The sequence below is a fragment of the Chlamydotis macqueenii genome, chromosome Z, assembly GCF_036417535.1.
Source record: "Chlamydotis macqueenii isolate bChlMac1 chromosome Z, bChlMac1.mat, whole genome shotgun sequence".
In the NCBI taxonomy this organism is placed as follows: domain Eukaryota; kingdom Metazoa; phylum Chordata; class Aves; order Otidiformes; family Otididae; genus Chlamydotis; species Chlamydotis macqueenii.
In genome coordinates this window covers 63,234,906-63,254,430 of record NC_141593.1, presented here as the reverse complement: position 1 = coordinate 63,254,430, position 19,525 = coordinate 63,234,906, and the positions used below count along the sequence as shown (strand labels likewise).

At 37.7% G+C, this 19,525-nt stretch overlaps 1 protein-coding gene across 1 annotated transcript in view; it reads left to right on the top strand.

The window, feature by feature from the left end:
• PRDM6 (PR/SET domain 6) overlaps positions 1-19,525 on the top strand; it is a 75,354-nt gene that overhangs the window by 31,507 nt on the left and 24,322 nt on the right. Inside the window, exon 3 of the mRNA XM_086770732.1 lies at positions 16,618-16,745. Coding sequence (XP_086626858.1) covers positions 16,618-16,745 — 128 coding nt within the window. The remainder of the gene's footprint in view (positions 1-16,617; positions 16,746-19,525) is intronic.

Here is a 19,525-nt window from a genome sequence, read left to right as displayed (position 1 = left end):
GTAATAAGTATGTAAGTTAAATCTCCTGAAATGTTGAAAAAGTAGCAAAAAAGTAAATGACAACAGGAAATGTCATTTTCTTCTTTCAGGACTGCCAGACACTCTGTATAATACAGGATATCCTGTATATATAATGATGTCAAATATGAAAAACATACAGGCCACACTCTTTTCTATATTGTCATGGCAACTGCTTTTCCAAACATGCAGCAGCTTAAATTCCCAGAGATTCAGGAAAACAGAGACTGCATCTGGACTTATTGCCTGTGCAATTGGTCCAACACAAGGTTTGTTGAACATGTGCAAATTGTGCACCATGCCTTTTCTGTCCAGCACTGTTCCAGATGTCACCTTCTTTCTACTTCCCATTTCATGATGTGACTTCTAAAAGTAGTTACATGCTTTTGGAATGCTGTCAAGATTATTGAAGATGCAGATGGGTATTAATGGGGATCAGCAAAGGTCACTGACCCAATCAATATCTCACTGTTGAGCAAAAGTTACTGTTTCTTTGTGAGCATTTTTCGTCACCCCTCTTGTCTACTTACACATCACAAGGCCAGATATCCCAGGACACCGTTCCACTTGTGTCCGCAGTGGGAGACTCCACCGGATGTTTTGCTCTTCCTTATGCTGTCCAGTGATATCAGCAGCACTGCTAAGTATGTAATAACTAAAAAATATTTCTATACCAGTGTTGTACACTGGAATCGATGTAGAGGTGGAAATTATTACCACAGTGAAACTTTTGGGGACAAAGGACACACATCCATATTTTAAAAAGTGACATTAGTCCTGCTTACTGAGCAACTAGCCTTTAAATTATGGAATGCTCCTGAATGTACCTCGTTATTAAGCCTCTGGTAAGTGTCTTTTCCTCTCAGTCAGTTTGTTTATTCATCCTTGATTCCAAGGATTTGCTCAATTTTCTAGTAAGTATAATATATTTCCTATCCAGATGCCACATGGGATTACTAGACAATTTACTTATCTGGACAAAATAAATGTCTTTCCTTTGAAGCCTGGAGTAACTCACATCCTTCTCTGCTCTCTACTGGAGAACAAAAAGTCTTTGAGAAAAAGAAGCGAAATCTTCTACCCTGACACACCATCGTATTCTGTTGGATGATCCTCAGTATTTTTTGACAGAATGAGTCAGCAGAGGCTAGAGTAATAGTGCATTAACCTCTCCTGTCTCACTCTTCCCATACTCCCAGTTTCTTGGAGTTTTTAGACAAATTCGAACCGGCTAAGATGACAGTCCTGGGATCGCAGCAGCTGTTTGGGCTGTCTCAGTACAGTGTCTTATCTGAAGCTGGTTTTGACTCTGTAATAGCAGTGACTCCCTAATGCTAAAGTACTTTTTCATCTTCTCCTCTTACCTTTTACTTTGGTTTTTGGCTGAAAACATTGGCCTCTTTAGTTTACTGTTGTTAGGAGGAGTGAGTTCAAGATACTAAGCAACCAAGGGGTTTGAGTTTAGGAATCTTTTCAAAATAACTATAAAATATGAAATTTATGTTATCCACAATACGTTGGAGGTCAGTTCGCCCTCAAAACATAATGTCTGACAATTGTGCTTTCTTAGTGTGGGTTAGAAAAAGAATATAGTAGACTTAGGAAAACATCATAATTTAAGAAGTGACACATTTCAACAAAGACATAAAACTGTAGGCAGTACAGAAAAGAAGCAAAACCTTAGGAAACCATTACTTCATTAGGACAAATATTTTATGTCTTTTAAAAGACTCCTTATTAAAAAGGGTGAGCACTAGGACATTCATGTTTGCATGAAATCATAAATCTGCCATTTGAGAACAAGAAGTGCTTCTTTCTATGGATAAATTGATTTTTATTACAGCTTCATCAAATTCTTTGAAAATAGTTAATCCGAGTGCATGGCTAAGAGTCAGCACACAGTTATTTTTAATATTCTTTTGTCTTACAAGTGTAGTGGTCAAGCCAGTTAGGAAAGTCAGCACCATACAGTAAGCATGCAGTCCATGTGGCATAAAAAAAAAAGCTGTACAAGGGCTCATTTGCTTGCTATTAGCAGGAATGTGTTCCTTTTGAGGAACCCCCTACATAAAATATACAAATGTATTCTTTTATTTCCCACATTGCTTAGCTTCTCCCACCTTTTCATTAGCAAGCCTTCACTTTCCCTTTGCCCTCAAATGTATGGGCTAATATTTATGACTGACAGTTACCTACCTTCCCAATGAACTAGCAGGCCAGAAAGGACTTAGGTTTTAACTTGTCTGCGTGTGGATTCAGAGTTTATTTTCTCCATGAATGGGAGAGAGCTGGTAGAGCTCTGTTACTCTGCTGGGAAACCCAAGGTTTTTCTCTTCTGGCAGAGGGGAAGTGCAGCAATTCCTGCTTAGCTCAGGAAAACTGTGAAGTCACAGTCCCTATTAATCTCCTGTATTTAAGCAGAAATTTTTTCTGATTATGCATGAGAAAGAAAGAGACAGGAAAGAAGTGGGGAAAGGTTACACTTTCATCACATTTTCTGGGTCTCCCAATTAATTTAGGCTTATCTGTGTCTTTTAGATTGCAAGCTCTTAGGTGCCATGACTGTTTTCATATATGCCTTTAATAGCCTATCACTGCCATACAACAGATAACTGGTTACAAATTGTTGGAGTTTTCCAAGGAAACCAATTTTTTTTTTTTTTCCAGAGGATGCTGAGAAGCTAAAAGTGTTTGCATTAAGATTTTCATTTCAGTGAAACTTCTGATGAATAAAACTTTGGGAAAATGATTCAAAATCATCTAAACACCTTGTTTTTACATTTTCTAACAGAAAGTTCATTTCTCAGTTCTGAACTCCTTTCAGTTTTAAAGCTCAGTAAGCTTATAATGCAACATATTATTATGGTTTATAAAATCTTGAAATAATCCACATGATTTAAAAAAAAACCAACAAAAACTTGCTCCAAAACATTTTGTTATTGTTATTACTTTACAGACATTGTGAGGTTTTGGCTATATCCAGTAAAATAATTTTGCATGCAGCTCTGCTAAATAATGATTAATTTCCCCTTTGTGTTAAACTTTGAGGATGGTTGGAAAATAATAAAAATAAGCACTGGTTTATTTTGCTTTGTTTTTACAATTTAGACTTGAGGGAAAAATAAAACTTGTTTTGGATGAATCATTTTACTGTTAAAATTTTTGACATGGATTATAATCATTGGTTCTACTGATTTCTAATTAATTCATCTGCTTTGAGTTCCTTTGTAAAAAAGTTAACATTCAAGGCCAGTACACTTGCTGCTGAAACTACTCTCCTGTTTCTGAAATACACCTGTTGCATCTGTGTTAGCCTACGTAAGTCATCTAAATATTTTCACTTAAAACTGTTTGGGACAAAAAAAATGCCCTTTTATTTTGGCAGAGAGCAGAGTTGAGAAAGGCTGGGAGGATAAAGGTAAGCTGGATAGTGTTATAGATGAAACAGAAGAAATGCAGAATGGAATAGAGAAGAAGATGAACACAAACCTTTGCAATCAGTCTTTGGTTTTCACTCTGATGAGGCATTCTTGGGGTTTTTTTCAGCTGCCTTGATAGAATGAGGGACAGAAAAGAAAGACCATGATGAGACAGTGGCTGATGGGAGAATAGGGGAAAGTAAAGAGAATTTTTAATAGCACTAGTTAGATATAGAAAAGAAAGTTTAAATTAGTAGTAAGAAAAGAATGCTTAATCTATTTAGAAATACGGACAGTGAAGAAGTGTAATAGCAAATATTATGTTCTTGTAATGAGGTGCTATAGTCATGGAAGAGCATAACACGTAGATCCAAATGTCCATAGAACATATATATGTGTTGTATGTAATTTTAGGAGTGGCAGGATTTGATTCATTCCAGGAACAAGGAAACATGCCTCCTGTTGAATTACCGACACTGTTACTGTCAACATCTCTGTGTTACTTGGACATCTCCAGCCCCAGTACTGTCTTTGTCTTTGTTAGATACCAGACAGCTTCTGAGGACTGACTGAAGCCCTGCAGAATGTAGCTTGGATCCATGCTAGTCTCTTGGAAAGAGGCTAATTTATATTTATTTGCAGTCTGTATCATTCTACAATTTTTAAAACTGAGTTCATGAGTTATATGTAGTGCAAATGAAGAGCAGGTTACAGCCTTACTGCGTATTTCTAGGTCAAATCTTTCTGGACTATACTTTTTTTTGGCTTGAATCTAGAATGTGAGTACCTGAAGGGGAAATGCTTATTTTTTTTTGTTATTATCCACGTAATTTTCCAAAATAAGTGCTTCCATTCTCATCCATTGAGGCTCTCAGTCAAGTTTTAATTTTTCACATGTAAAGATGTGATGAGTCCCTAAAAAGTACCCGCATTTCCTGGTCATAGTCTGAGATCAATTACAAAACATAGGTTTGCAACAATAAGCTTGTCAAAATCTATCAGACATTGATTTTTTTCCATGTCAGCAAATATGGAAATGAAAAGGATGAAGGAAAGCGTGAGCTGAAGAGCAGTTGGAACCTGTTGTGTTTCATCCACCTCAATAGATAGGCAAAACATTGTAATGATGAGTCCACCCTTTATTTGCAGTATACACAATTCATGACAGTAGTTTTTATAACTCTAAAAATTACACTTAATAAATATGAGAAGATACAGGTTTTCTTGATTACTTAAACCTAAATGTTTATTCAAGCTTTCATGAGAAGTTTGTCTTAATTTAAACAGAGCTAGGGCTGCTGAACGGATGCCATTTTTTTTGATGTGGACTCAGTACACATGAAACAAGTTTTAATAACATCCACACTCATTTAACTGGTAAATGAATTCTACAGAGGCTTTGCTTCAGCATGGTTTGTCTGCTGCAATCAGAATGAAACGGGAGTCGACTTTTCATAGGTAGACTGTATTCAAGGGTTTTATCCTTTATTTCATGTAGTAAAATGATTGCTGGCTTTAATTAAAAAAAATCAAAAGAAACGTGTGTAAATATTGCTGCTGCAGTTCAGAGCAATGCAATATTACTTCTATTTTCCCTTTTGGTGTTGATGTTATGTAGAAGTTGGAGACACTAACACATTGTGGATATTGCTGCTGAGAAGAAAGGAAAAAGATAGGCTTGAAACACAGCCTGCGAGATGGCACAAAGCCAATGCACTGAAAAATGGTAAGCGTCACATGTAACAGCTGGACGCAGAAATATTTCTCTTTAATTTGGAAGGAGAAAATTTTTTTCACAGCAGGGCACTCTCAAAAGAGCACAACATCAAAGAGGGCGGGTCTCCCCAGTCAAACATCATCTGGCTCCAGTGATGGAGCAAAATGAATGAACTGTCAGGACTTTTTCCAGTGTGTATGTTTTTGCCAAGTGAAAAGTAAAAGGTTCAGTGGCTTGTTCTGATCACAGACCAAATCCTGATAATGAAAAGCTGATTCCCTAAAGTCTTCGTCTGATCAGCTGACAGGCAATGCCTGAAGAAGACCTCAGATTGATTGATGGTCCACTTTGTATTGATGGCCCCTGCCACCCTTAGAGATAAGTGAGATATGCCAAATGCTTAACAGCTCTGGAGGGCTCCTGTGATTGTGACTCAAGCAATGTTCTAATCTAATGTTATAACCCTCACAGAAACAAACCCTCTTCCAAAGAAACTTAACATGATACTTACCAATACCAGGCCTGCACTCTGGCGAGAAAAAAAGCCCATTTCACATTCTCCACCGTGCGTCCACTAGCCACACCAGCATGACTCCTTAATGCACCCTTTTCATCTGCTTCTTGGCTCTGACTTCAGCCCCAAAGCAGTTGCAAACTAACCATCACCATGCTGGTTTTCTGACAATCCTATAGTCTAACAAATTTGAAGGAATAATAGAGCACAGGCATTTTTTTTCGATATAAAAACATGGTGACACAGTTTGTACAGCCATTACTCATTTGTTTTATGGAGGATCTCAGGCATAGTTTATCATATACTTTATTACTTGACCTCTTAATCATCATCTGGGGAACTTGGCATTCCAGACATTCCAAAATATTCCAAACTAAAAATATCAGTGTGTCTCATTATTTAAAACTCACAAAGGAATTAGGTATATTTTCTAAAATATGTCATTTTTACTGAAATTCCTCATTTATGGTGAGCCTTAAGGAGACTTTAAAAAGACATTGAAAGAATTATCTGTGGAGTCTGTCCTGTAGCAGTGAATGGGTGCTCTGCTGAGATAGATGTTCTGCACACACACTGTAAAGACAGTCCCTACCCATATTTACTTATGAACTCAAGAGTGAAGATAAACTAATGATGCACAAAAAAAAGTATCAATCCCCCTGTTTTCTACAGCCACAGGATCAAGACACAGAGTTTAAATACTTGCTGTAAGTCATGTGACAAACCTTTCTCAGAGCAGGAGCTGAGCCCAGGCATCTGCAGAGCAATTCTAGAGTCTGAACAGAGGTGCTTAATGCCATTTTAAATCCTGGAAAGCATAGAAGACATACAGACAGGGCTGACAGGTAAGGCACAGAACTTGAGCAGATCTCCCTGCCTTCTGGAGCCGTCACTGGGAGCTCAGTGGGTTGCTCAGGGCCATCAGACACACTAGTGGAAACTTAGGTTTAGACTCTTTGCATCCTAGTCTGGTGACAAACCCTTACCCATGGGTCACAACCACTACACAAGGCAGCAATGCTTTTGTCAGAACAAAGCAATGTTCTTGACATTGCTTGGAAGCAAGGTTACTTGTGGACAGGAATTCATTGCAGAAGGGTTCTTCTACACGTAACTAATTTCTGAATTAGGAGGTTTTATTTAGTTCCTTTTTTCCTCATAGAATGCCTATGAACCATGAGTCAGGAATTTCAAAGTGAAGGCGGAGGAGGTCATCCCTCTTGTGAGGTGGCGAGATGATCTCCAGAGATCCCTTCCAACCCCAGTGATACCATGATTCCCTGAAGTGCCCCTGACTTCCAATGAGACCATAGCCTCTCATGGCACATGTAAAGGAAATAGAAAAGTTCCCTCTCTCAAGGAAAAAGTCTTGCTTAGAAAGTTAGAGCAAATTATATCTGCTTTTACTTGCCTAAAAAGCAGACAGGCATGTAGGATTCCAAAGTGTCCAAGTAAGTAGGAACTTGAGTCCCAGTGACTTCAGTGGCAGTTTAAAGTCTAACTTGCTAAAGAATTTTTGCCTGTTTTCCTACAGAATTGAGAGTGTCTCTAGGAGCTCTGTGCTTGAGAAAATAGGTACCTTTCTGAACCAATTTTTGGCATGCTTAGGGGATATGGTATTAGAGCTTTAAAAAATCCTGAAGGAATAGAAAACAATGAGAAGCCCCAAGTGTTTCAAAGTGAAAACAAACAAAATCCTTAATCTAGCAAGCTTCATTTACAGAATGATAGCTGTACCATGTATTTTATGTGCCATACTTTAGTATGTCTGAAAGTATCACTAAGCATTGAGCCTAGGATTTGCAAGTCTAAAATCCGCTACCTTCCTTGAAGTGCCAGTTCACACATAGACAAATTTTATGCACAAAGCTGTGAAAAAAAAACAGTTTGAAACCATGTTTTGAAAATGTGCTGAGCAGAAATTACAGGAGTGAGGGATCAGTACCTGTTGTCTCCTTGTGCCGTCAGCTTCCCCTTGGGCAGTAGTAAGGTAAGGCCTGAGTCACATTTGAACAACAGACCTTCCTTGCTCTCCCTGTAACTTCCTACCTTCTCACATACTAGGACTGGGGCAATTTAGAATGATTTCCATTTATGAGTGTCTTTTGGTCCTGAGTGATTTCTCTAAGGTCACCAAGTTATCAGTAAGTCACCTTAGGAGCTGTGTACCCACTCGTTTCAGCTGCATTGCTTAGCTTGATGCTGAGTGATGAAATCCACCAAACCTTGCTTTTGTACATGCCGCTTTGGAGTACTGTCCTCTGTCACATTACGTTTGTGGTTAGCTATTTCGTCCTTTTAATTCTTTGTCCAACTGAATGGGTGGAACGAATGGGAATAGACTGAAGCAACATCTCAGATGAATGACAGAGGACCCTTCTGGAATATTTGATACCTTGTAAAAGAATGAAAAAATATGAAACAAATATTTCACTTCGCAATGTCTAAGGATTTTGAGTAACTGGAAGAAAATGGTCAAAGCTCTGTCACTGCCTTGCAAAGAAACCAGTCATGTTTTCAGAGGTACTGAGGGCAGCAAAGATGACCATAACGATCTTGATTCCCTGGCTCCAAATGTCATCTTAGGAGCTTTATTACTGAGTAAGTTTGATGAGGCTTTACAAGTGAGTGTGAGTTTTCAGCATCAGGCCCTTACAATCTTCTTGTAACTCCTTCCCTGATATATGTACTGGGATACACATCTACCAGGGAACTGGTGTGAGAGTCTTCTGCTTGGGTTATTTCGACTATGATCATTTGCCTCCCTGTTTTTAAACCATCTTTTCCTTTTTAGTCTGCCTTTTTTTCATGGTCTCTGGTTAATGAGCCTAGATTGGCAACACTTTTTCTCTTCATGCTCCACATCCCCCATAAAGGAGACTGCAGAGAACTTCAGCCTGTTGTCTCCCCATGGTCTCCTGCTACAAGAGCTGCACAGGAACACAGCACAGGGAGCAGGCTGCAAATACCAATGCTAAGCAAAAATGTCTCTGTCACAGGATGGCCCATAGCTGGAGTGCCACTGCTTTTTCTGTCGTGTCCCTGGGCCTGTCAGGAGAGTGCGAGAGCACACACTGAGGAGGCCATGTTAAGCTAGCGGACACTGCAAGAGCACTTTACAGACTTCTTTGCATGTGTGCAGGTTTCCAACTTCATGTGTGTTTTTTCTGCTCCACGTCTTCTCCTTTTTGTCCTGTTGTTGAGTAACACAGGTTTGTGTTATGTGTAATTCTGTGCTGTTCCAGGACCTCCATGGGCTAGTGTTAAAACAAACTGTTGAGACTTGACTTAAAAAAAAAAAAAAATTAACGAAGTCCACATAATCAGCAGGGCATTGCTCTCCTGACACTTTCTGGAGCAAGGCCCCAGTCCTCCAACCACTTACACAGATGCTTGATTTCACACACGAGTACTCCCATTGAGATCAATGGGACCTCAACATGTGCGTAAGTGTTAGCTGGACTAGGGTATAAGTGAGAGATGAAGCCTTTCACCTAGCACAGACAGTTCAAAACAATGTTTATAGTTTCATATGCTATAATCCTTTGAGAAACTTTAAAACTAAATAGCTTTTAATATTAGTTGGCAAGTATTCTTTTTTATAGAATTTGCTAGATGATGCCTGCTAGATTAAAGAGAAGAAACATTAAGTGGATATTACAAGATGTACACATCATATCAGATATGGCTAATTGTAGAAAATTGCTTTGAATAGTGTAAGCAGTTAAAGACCATTGGCTGTCGGGATGTATTTCTGTGCGTTTTCACAGGGGTGTTGCATCCCAGGGAGATTATTGCCAACAAATGTTGGAGAACATTTTAGTCTGATTTTAACCAGTGAGGCCTCCTGATGTTTCCTCCTTGCTCATTTATTTCAGATTTCTATTCTGTTAATAGTTTATATTAGTGCAGAATGCTTCATTGCAGTTAGAAACATTTGGAAATCTTCATGCTAATTCAAAGTATGAAGAAGTTGACAACATTTTGCATGTAATACAAAAATCACAAAAGCAGAAATCTTTCTTTAAGTGGATTGTTGCATTTTCTACATGGTGACAAAATATTACCCAGTTATTTAAAAAACAGGAGCGCTTGGAAGTAAGAAACTAGTTAGTGACATAGATTTGTTTCTATAAACATGTAAAGACTGTGGTAACTAGCTTTCACTATCTACATAATAATAAAAATAAAGTATTCTTATTTCATCATAAGCCAATGAGCTTAAATGTTGTCTGTAGCATATTTATATTTTTAATTCTAATCTCTGTCCAGAAATAATCTGAAGGCATATTCTAAGTGGCAAAACAAATCAGTTAGTCTTATCAAGCAACAGTGGAATATGTGAGAAGCGTTTGTATCTAATGTCTTTCTGAAATAATGTCCATACAGGTGAACAGGGAACTGGTCAAAATGTTTCCACTTATAGTAAAATGAGGTTGCTGACATGTATACTACTATTTTTTTCGTACTAGTTTTACCTGTATAGTTTATTATTACAGATTCAATAATATTTATTAGGTATCAAAGTTAGAGTTATCACAATGTAATGAATAGACATTTCTTTGTACTGGCTAAGAATAATTTGCCTGTTTACTGTATAGGTAATCTAAAAGCATGTAATTTACAAAGTATTTCAGAGTGTGAGAGGTGGTCTTTGTAAAGAATGTGGTTATATAATGTTATCATTATCTATCAACATCAGTGTTTCTTTTTAGTTAAACTATATTTGGAGACTTTTCCATGCATTGTAGTTTACTTCTGACTTTCATTGTACATTATATTTTCTTTCATCTAGCGAGACTTAGAGTTGTTCTTAAAATGTTTGCTGAATGACCTCACTTGGTCACCAAGCTAGTGAATGAAAGGAGAAAGATGTGATGACTAAATGCATGATTGTTTCTACACAGCTTTCTCATTCAGTGTGTAACAGGTGGAAGACACAGATTCAGAAGGGCCCTTCTCCTCTAAATCAGATGACCAGCTCCTAATATTAAAGACACTTGAAGTCTAAAAGCATTCAAAAAGTTGTTATCATCAAATATGAATCCAGCTGTAGCTTGAATGTCAGCCTAAACTACGGTCCTTCAATGTAATGTATTCAGGGAATTTTGTCAGGTGTCTCTTCTCTTTCAGTTCCTGTAGCATCTTCTGAACCTTTCAAACTTTCTAGATAATGAGGTCCTTTGGCAGTGTGTTGATTTCGAAGGGACCTAGGCATCAATGTACCACACAGAATCCAGTCTAAATGAGAACACCTAAATATATGCATGAGTATCAAGTCATGCATACAATCCAGTTTACTTTCAGTTTGATATATTAGAAATGCCAACAAATACATAATGTATACATGTAGTAATAAACACTAGAGCCCATTGGCATTTTGCTGAACAATCACAGCCTTAAGCAGCTCAAATCACAGAATTTTACTGTGCACTTACCTGTGTGAGTCTCAGAGCTGTTCATAAAAGCGTTCACTATTTCTTCTGCTTTATGGAAGAACTAACCTTCCTTGTCGTTTGTTAAGATGGCTGTACAGCTCTGTTCTACCGGTAGTGTCCTGAACACTCTCCCCAATCTATCCAAGCATATGTGTATTCAACTTTACTTACAGTACTAGTTTATTCAAGGGGATGAATATAAAGCTGCAAAGCAAACTAAAAAAAAAAAAGGAAATGGCAGTTTCCTTCAAAGGCAATAATGTAATAGTGGAACCAGCCCAAAAAGGAGCATCGCAGACATACAAATCCTGGGCCTTTTGCCTGTAATTTTCTTCTCCAAACATCCAAATGAGCAAATGGACAGAGAAACACGTCTGAGTGGCTAAAGAATTATGGACCCTAGGGAGCAAACTGGACTCCAAAGTTTAGGATGCATCAAGAAGATTATGTGTCAGGCAATGGGTCTTGCTGGCTCGGACAAAAAGATGCAAGTAGGGCTGCTCTCTCTAGTATCTGGAATAGGCTTTATATATTCTCAGAATGCAATCTTCCATAATTGCACACCTTTTACAGGCTGTCAGCTAAGTACCCAGGCTTATAAACGTTGCTCTTTTTGGCATTGTTTTCAACTTCTGTCTAGGATATATTCACCTGTAAAGGATCTCGTAGTGTTGTTATGTCAAAAGCAAAGTCTCAGAGTAGTGAGATTTGCCTGATGTAGAGATTAGTCAGTTCTGATGTCCAAGTCAGCAAAAGGAAGAAGCTTTCAGTGTTGCTGTGGCTTATAGGTTCATATATTGTCATAGAAAGAGTATAACTTGTATGGAAGCTACCATATCTGACATGTTAGTCTGTTTAATCAGACTGTTACAGCCTTTTTCTCTGTATTTCCAGTAGTTTAGAGTACATCTGTGGTTTTTAAATGCACAGCTGATTATTTATGAATTATGTGTACCCATCAAAAGTACTCCTTGCTATCTTGACTCTTCCCACTGAAGAGTAGAGCTTCTTGTGGTAGGAGAAGGCTACTGCTGAGTGATTTGAAAATCTTATGACCTAATGCATGTGATGTGAATGAGAATAGCAGTGAACAGCAAAAAGCAAGAATCTCTGCTAATGGTAAGAAATAATTCTTGCACGTTTTGTGGTTTTCTTCACATCTCTTTTGATGTCTTGCAACATAAAAAATGATCCTAATAGCTACTTGTACAATACAAATGTACACGCAAAGAAAAATTCCACTTCTAGGACCAGTATTTTCTCCCTCTGCCTGCAAGGAAAATGAGAGGTCGATTAAATTGTATGCTAATACCTTTTTTATTTGAGTAAATGGAAAAATAAAATGCAGGCATAATTTCTAAAGGCGCAATCCTTTAGTAGGCCATGGAAAGAGTTGATAGAGAGGAAAGAACTCCAACAAGCTAACCGTTTTTGCTCTCCCTGTCTCTTCTGAGAAATTATTTTTCATTGCTTCATAGCTTGGCTTTCTCTGCAGCTGTGATATTACATTTGAGTTCCTTTACTCTTACATTCTGTGGCATTTATACCAGAAACTGGAACAACAGTCTTCAGTGCTGGAATTATGTTTGTCCCCATCTATCCAAGTGAGCAATACTGACTATGTCAGTACTGAAGTAATGGAGAGTTCTCAGAGGCTCTTTAGTGCACTGCCTTATCTGCAAATACTCCTTAAGCCTTACATGGTCCTTCCTAGACTTAGTATTTTGCCAGAGTTCCAGCAACTGCTGTTTATTTTTCTTAGTAATGGTCATTCATAGATTTTAGAGCGTCACTTATATGAGACTCTACGTGCTTTAAAAATGATATTATTTTTGCCATTATGTGTTGCTATTGTAATTATCATTATAAGTTTCAGTATCTACAGCCTCCAAATAATTGTCAATAACCAATCCAACAAGTAATAAATCCAGTCCTTCATATTTAATCTATATTTGCATACCATTACAAGATTAATTTGACCAGTATCAGTACATTCACATCCTATCTGCTTTTTCCCATATTTCCCAGTTAGAATGCATGTGTAGGTCGTGAAGAATAACAGTGGCACCCTATAAGAAATTTAATTGTATACCTCATGCCTTTCTGAATTTGTGTCTTGATTACTGAGCAAACTGATGTTTGTAAGGAAAGGGATATAAAAAATGGAAAAAAGAAAACTTGAATTGTGCTGGTTACACTTTGGACTTACATTCTTGGAAAATAAAGCAGTTTCTGTTGTATTCTAAAGTCAAAGGATGAAATTCATGGAATAATATGCTCCACATTCTGAGTCTCTTGATATGTAACAAAGCAGTAAACTACCCATAAATAGTCAAGAACCTATTAAGAAGTTAATTAATTATCAGGGAACTACTAAGGAGGAACACTCTGGTGTCTTCCAGTAGTCTGGTGCATTCCTCAAAAATTGGAACAGACCATAAAAAAGAAATCTTAAAGCTTTGAAACTTTTAAAGCAAAAGCAAAAAAACCCTTAAAACTCAGCAAAAACAACTGTTAACAAGTACTTTGGGTCACAAGAGAAAAAAGATCCAGTAAGCAGTTTAAGTAACACTTCCAAGTAAATCAACGTAGAAAAATGAAATAGCTGACTTTGTTTCCACTGCTTAGATCAATGACTACTGTGAGATACAGAAAAGAGTACATTCATTCTCCACAGGGAGTGGGAGAAATGGTATAGAATCATAGAATCATAGAATGGTTAGGGTTGGAAGGGACCTTCAAAGGTCATCTAGTCCAACCCCCCTGCAAGGAGCAGGGACATCCCTGACTAGATCAGGTTGCTCAGAGCCTCATGAGACTCTTGCAATGTGTTAGAAGTTATGCCAGCATAGACGGATATAGCGATCCACTGAGGTATTAAAAGATTTTCAGCAACATCAGTTTATCACAGGATTCTGCAGTAGTTTTTTTTAATAGAGACTATGAGTATTTAAGTACATATGTATGTGTAATACAGGTGCAGGCGAATATGTATAGCCACGAAGTTTGTTATAATGTCTGAGTTCACAACTTGCACTACAAGTTTGCTTTTTTTCCTCTTATGGGAGGTCATATTTGCTCCCTTGTGATGGTTTCTTCAGGCAATTATATAGTGTTTGCCAGACTTAGGAAATTGTAACATGAATAAGAACTAGTGCATGATGGCAATATGAATAATAATAACCATATCAATTAAGGGTTGTTTTTTTTTTTCAGATTTTAACCTGTATGATGCAATTTGACAAATAAACACATACAGTGCAATGTTGCTATTTCCCTCTAAGGTTAAGGTTTCTGCTTCCTTACAGCTGGGTTTCCGTTTGTGGAAGAACAGGGTTAAGAATGCTGTGGGATGGATTCTGACTATGCAGCTCCATTTGCAATGTCAGTAATATCCCCAAGGAGATGAAAGCATGTTGATGTTGATTCATCAGTACGTGCAAGAATAAAGCAGTTGAAAATATTTAGTCTTGCTTGTAGAGTAGTCCTTCCTACTCCAGGCCAAGGCCTAAGAAAGTCCTGCATTTTCATGGCAGGTTTTAATTTCTCGTGTTAGCTCATGACTGTCCGTATACACAAAGTTCTGTGTGTCCAGGTATGGCTATCAGTACTGATTATGGCAGTTGTATTTGTCTTTGTCTTTCTTGTTTCATATCATCTGGGGTCTAGGAAGCTGTCAGCTCTTTATTTATGGGAATTGTTTTTGTCTCAGGTTAAGCCATATATTGTTATGTTAGTAAGCACCATGCAAATGAGTAGATAATAAACACTGTGCTGAGACTGTTTGGATAAATATTGCCAAAATAGTCCCAGCCAAGCACTGTTAGTAATTAATTTTCAATTTTCTTCCTTTTTGTAAGCTGATTTCCTGTAAAACTTTTCGATTTCCATTACAGATTTTTATTGTTTAGCATATTTTGCTCATGTATTTAACACACATTAACATGTTTACATACGAATAGGTCCTTGCTAATAATCAACAAGTTACCATGTATGAAAAATAAATGAAATCCCCAATACTGCAGTATTTGTTTGCCTCTGAGGACTGCTGGTTTCTCTGACTTTATTCCACTGCTCAGTGCGTGCCGGGGTAGCATCTTTCTTCTCCAAACTAGGAGCATCTGGCTGGGCTCCACCTGGTCCTTGTCACAGACACTCGGGAACAAATGATAAGGATCTCTGTAGACACTTGATTTCCCTGTCTCTCATGCTTTAGCAATGGATATATTGGTCCTAATTACTCACAGTTCTTGGTCAAAAGCAATAGCAAGGCTGAATCCTGAATTTGGGACTCTCATGTGGTGGAGCTAAGAACTAGATTCTGATTCCTGTGTATGTTTTTGTGTACATTGTAGGAAATATTATTTTAATGAATGAGAAATGTTGAATATAGTCACATAATTTCTGAGATTATTCTCTTGATATTGAAATAGAAAAGCAAGATTGTTAATTTACTTGCTTTATAAATATTCAATTAAATGTAATAAAGGTGCTTCCTCTTTAATTAGCAGAATTAGTACTTTCAAGAAGACAATCTCAAAAGGGATGGCATTTTTGGCGTAGGGTTATTAAAGCAAATGGTGCCTGTGGAGCGGGAAAAGATCTGAAGAATAGCTTTTCTTCAGATAGGCACCTAATTGTTCAGATGTATTTCTGAAGTTTACAAAATAATTAAGTTAACAGGTAATTTTGTGAGACCATGTGCTTTTACGAGGATTAGCACTTCCAAGATAACGTTCTTTTAAGCAGTCACTATGACAGGTGTGCATGAAACATGCATCTCATCATTTCACAGTCCTCAGAGGTCTTCAACTTCAGAGGGAGCATCCAGTGCCAAATAGAGACATAATACTCTCTTTTTAAAAAAATTATTGTAACTGACTCTCACGTCCTTAACAAGGATGTCATGTTTAGGAAAACCATGATTCTCTCAGGACTGATTTCTCATTTACTACTTCAAAAAAAATTTATATGTCTTGAGGGAGCTTCTAAAGGCATCTTCAACTCTCTTTTTCCTTCTAGTCTCATTTGTTTTGGTATTATGAATCCTACAACTCCCTGATGTATCATGTGAGGTTGCTGAAATACAAGCTCTTGCTGCAATTGCGATGTAAAGGAAGGGATGCGTGTTTAGGGATTACTACTGCCCCTCGCTCAGATGTTCCAGCCATTTCAACGCAGGCTTTAAATCCAGATTTTCTTGTTTATCTGGCAGTTCATTATTTAAGGCCAGCCTGACAAAATAGGTCAAATATTCTTTGGGAAACATGGTCACATCTTTGAGACACCACAAGTATGTTTAATACAAAAAGATTGGCTTGATAAAAGAAACATGATAAACTTGTATCCCCCTTTCTGCTGTTCCAAGTAGATTTCTAAGAGCATCAATACGCAATGACAAATCTCATGGCAATAGATTCCTGAAAAAGTCTCAGAGAGACACCAGCAAAGCAGTGAAAATGATTGCTGATGATTTGTTCTAACTACTTGACCTTGTGACATCTTCCCCAGATATATGACCAAGATGGGACACTGCAGCACTTTATTGATGGTGGAGAACCCAGTAAGTCAAGCTGGATGAGGTATATCCGATGTGCAAGGCACTGTGGGGAACAGAACTTAACAGTGGTTCAGTACAGGTAAAGTATGTTTTGGTTTACTCAATACGACAAAATGAAAATATTTTTAGCGAAGAGTCAGTCTGTAACTGTCACCACGACTATTGTCTTTGGTAGCAAAGACAGTAGCAGGGCTTTTGTGAATGCCCTCATTCAGGACAATACAAAAGCTGCAGAATGTAGTGAGGATGAGCTTAACTTTGATTGCCCTGGGCTGAAGACCTGGAGCCCTGGGAAACAGTACAGCCGTGTGTGACTCGTGTGCTTGCCATACTGTGCAGAGCCCTCTGGACGTTTTCAAACGGTCTGATCAGAAGCAAGCCAATGCAAGCAATCTTCCGCCCTTAATAAAGATGCATGTGCTGAAGGAAGGGGAAAAATGGCCAGAAAGGAGTTTTGAAGCTGAAGGCTTTCTGAGAGTCAGTCATGAGACGTCTACACACCAAAAGCTTGTATGTTGAGTGCACCTGCTAGTTGAGGCTGCTGTGGCTCGTGCCTCTTATGTCACTGGCTAGAGAAGGTTAAAATGTGAAGAAAAATGCAAAGAAACTATAGTGCATTTTATTTTGTATTTGCAAACAGATGCAGAAAACCCAGACAACGCATTACATAAATACATGATCTCAGCTATAAACAAACCTTTTGCATCAGAATCAGAAGTAACTGCTTGGCCTTATTAAACGTGGTAGGAAGCACATCAAAGAATGCCCTGGCCTTACCAGTCACAGTGAGCAATTCGGATTTTCACTAGTTGCTTTGGAGAGAGGAGTTCCTTTTCTTTAGGAAGACTGTTAAGCTTATTTAAAGTACCTTTAAAATTAAAAATAAACCATAAAAAAGCAAGGTAAAATGAAATATATATAAAGTTTGATTATCCCATAGGGTTCCAATTTAACAATGGTAAAATTGTTCAATTGCATTTTCGGCTTTTTTATTCTCTGGCCAGTTATCTAAATAATACTGCAGTTAAAAAATAACAATCCTATTTATACATTACAAATCTTTTATTATACCCTTAAATTTCTGATATCTATAGCTAAAATCCCATTGGATTTTAAATAAACACACTGGATAATGAATAAAGATTGCTGTGATGAAAGAGTATTTTTGTAGAAATCTTGTGAACTATTTCTCAGTGTGGTGATGTGTGCGCACACATATATACATAAATAAGGAAAAAATATGTATGTACATATATATAGAGGACAAACCTATATATATAGAGGACAAACCTAAATGAAAAGTGAGCATGAGAAAGTCATTACACATCTGTCAATATTAAGTGGATTTTACAACTCTCCTTTCATGATGGAGTTTTTTCTTAGACTTCCCTCTGTTGATCTGTTTTCGATTACTTCAGATCTTTATAAAATGAACTACAAAAACACAATTTAAAAAACTGGCATCCATCAGCAGTGACTGCATCCAAGTGTAAGAAAATAGAAAAGTTGGACACTGAAAAACCGGCTTAATTTTTATTGTACATGGACGTCCTCCTCACAGAAAGTCAGCTGGTTTAAATTCATTCTGTTATGATTTGTAATATCTAAATGGAATTTTCTTCAAAGTGCTCTTGATTGATTGACCCTTAGCTGAACGTTTTGTTTTTATTTTGAGGCTGACAATAATGTTTGTTGGCATGTGTTCTGCTTCAACTGCGTTGGGACGCCATGAAGCTATCTTTATGAGTCATCCAACCACAATACTAAATACATGTCAGCAAAGGAAATATTATCCAAAAAGGCAAAAATCCCTTTGATGTACTTCAGCATGCAGAGATTTCTGCAAGTTTTGGAAGCTCTGCACGCTTGTAAGGGACGGTGTACGCTTACACTTTTTTTTCCCTGCCTACTCCAAGCCTCACAGACCACCCATTGCTCAAAAACAGTTCTGCTCTTTCAGCGGTAAAGTGTGTCATTTGGTTTTAGCACATTCATTTGCCGGGCTGCTGTGTTTATGTTAAGGGAAGCCAAACTGAGAGATGAAATGTTACAAGGGTGAAGTACAAAGTAGACTCAATTTTTCTCAAGTTAGGAGATGCTGGTAATTTATAGCGTGGCTCCGATTTTCATTTTTATGTAACAGTGGAAAGAATTAACGAAATGCTCAACTCTGGGAAGAAAGAGAGGGAGAAGAGGAGAGGAGGAGGAGGAGGGAAGGAGAGGGGGAGACACAAAAGGGAGAGTTTTTGTCAGATATTCATAGAAGGGTAGGAAAACCATTCTGCTTAGCTAGCAGTGCCCTCCTGAGACAGGGTGGCAGTAAGCGAGGAAAATAACAAGATAAATGAAATTTTTGCAGCTGCTAGTAAAATATTGAGAATCTGCACTTTTTTATTGATCTTTATGATCCTGTTGCCAAGAGCCACTTTGCGGTGACAAAATATGTTGACAAGTGCATATCTCACTGCCATGAAAAATGTGGTAAAAGATTCTCCTTATGTCTGCAGTGTTATACAAGGAACAAATTGCATCGCTACAGCCAATTCTTTATAGAAAGTCTAAATTTAAGGCCTACCAACCCTAAACACTTTTATCTTGAACTTCAGGCTAACGTTTGTAGCAATTCTTCACTCAGAAAACTGGTTGAGGCCTAACATTTTTTCTTTGGTCTATAGATGTTTTTCTGCCTTACATAAGCTGGTATAAAAAATGGTCATTTCTTGGTGCTTTGACTGTATCATTTTGGTATGTAATCCTTCAGCGAGAGTGGAGTGTTCTTCTTGTATATATTGAATTTCTATCCATCTCACAGGAGTGTGTTTTACTGTTGCTTGTGAAGCCTAAGGGAAAAGCCACTAC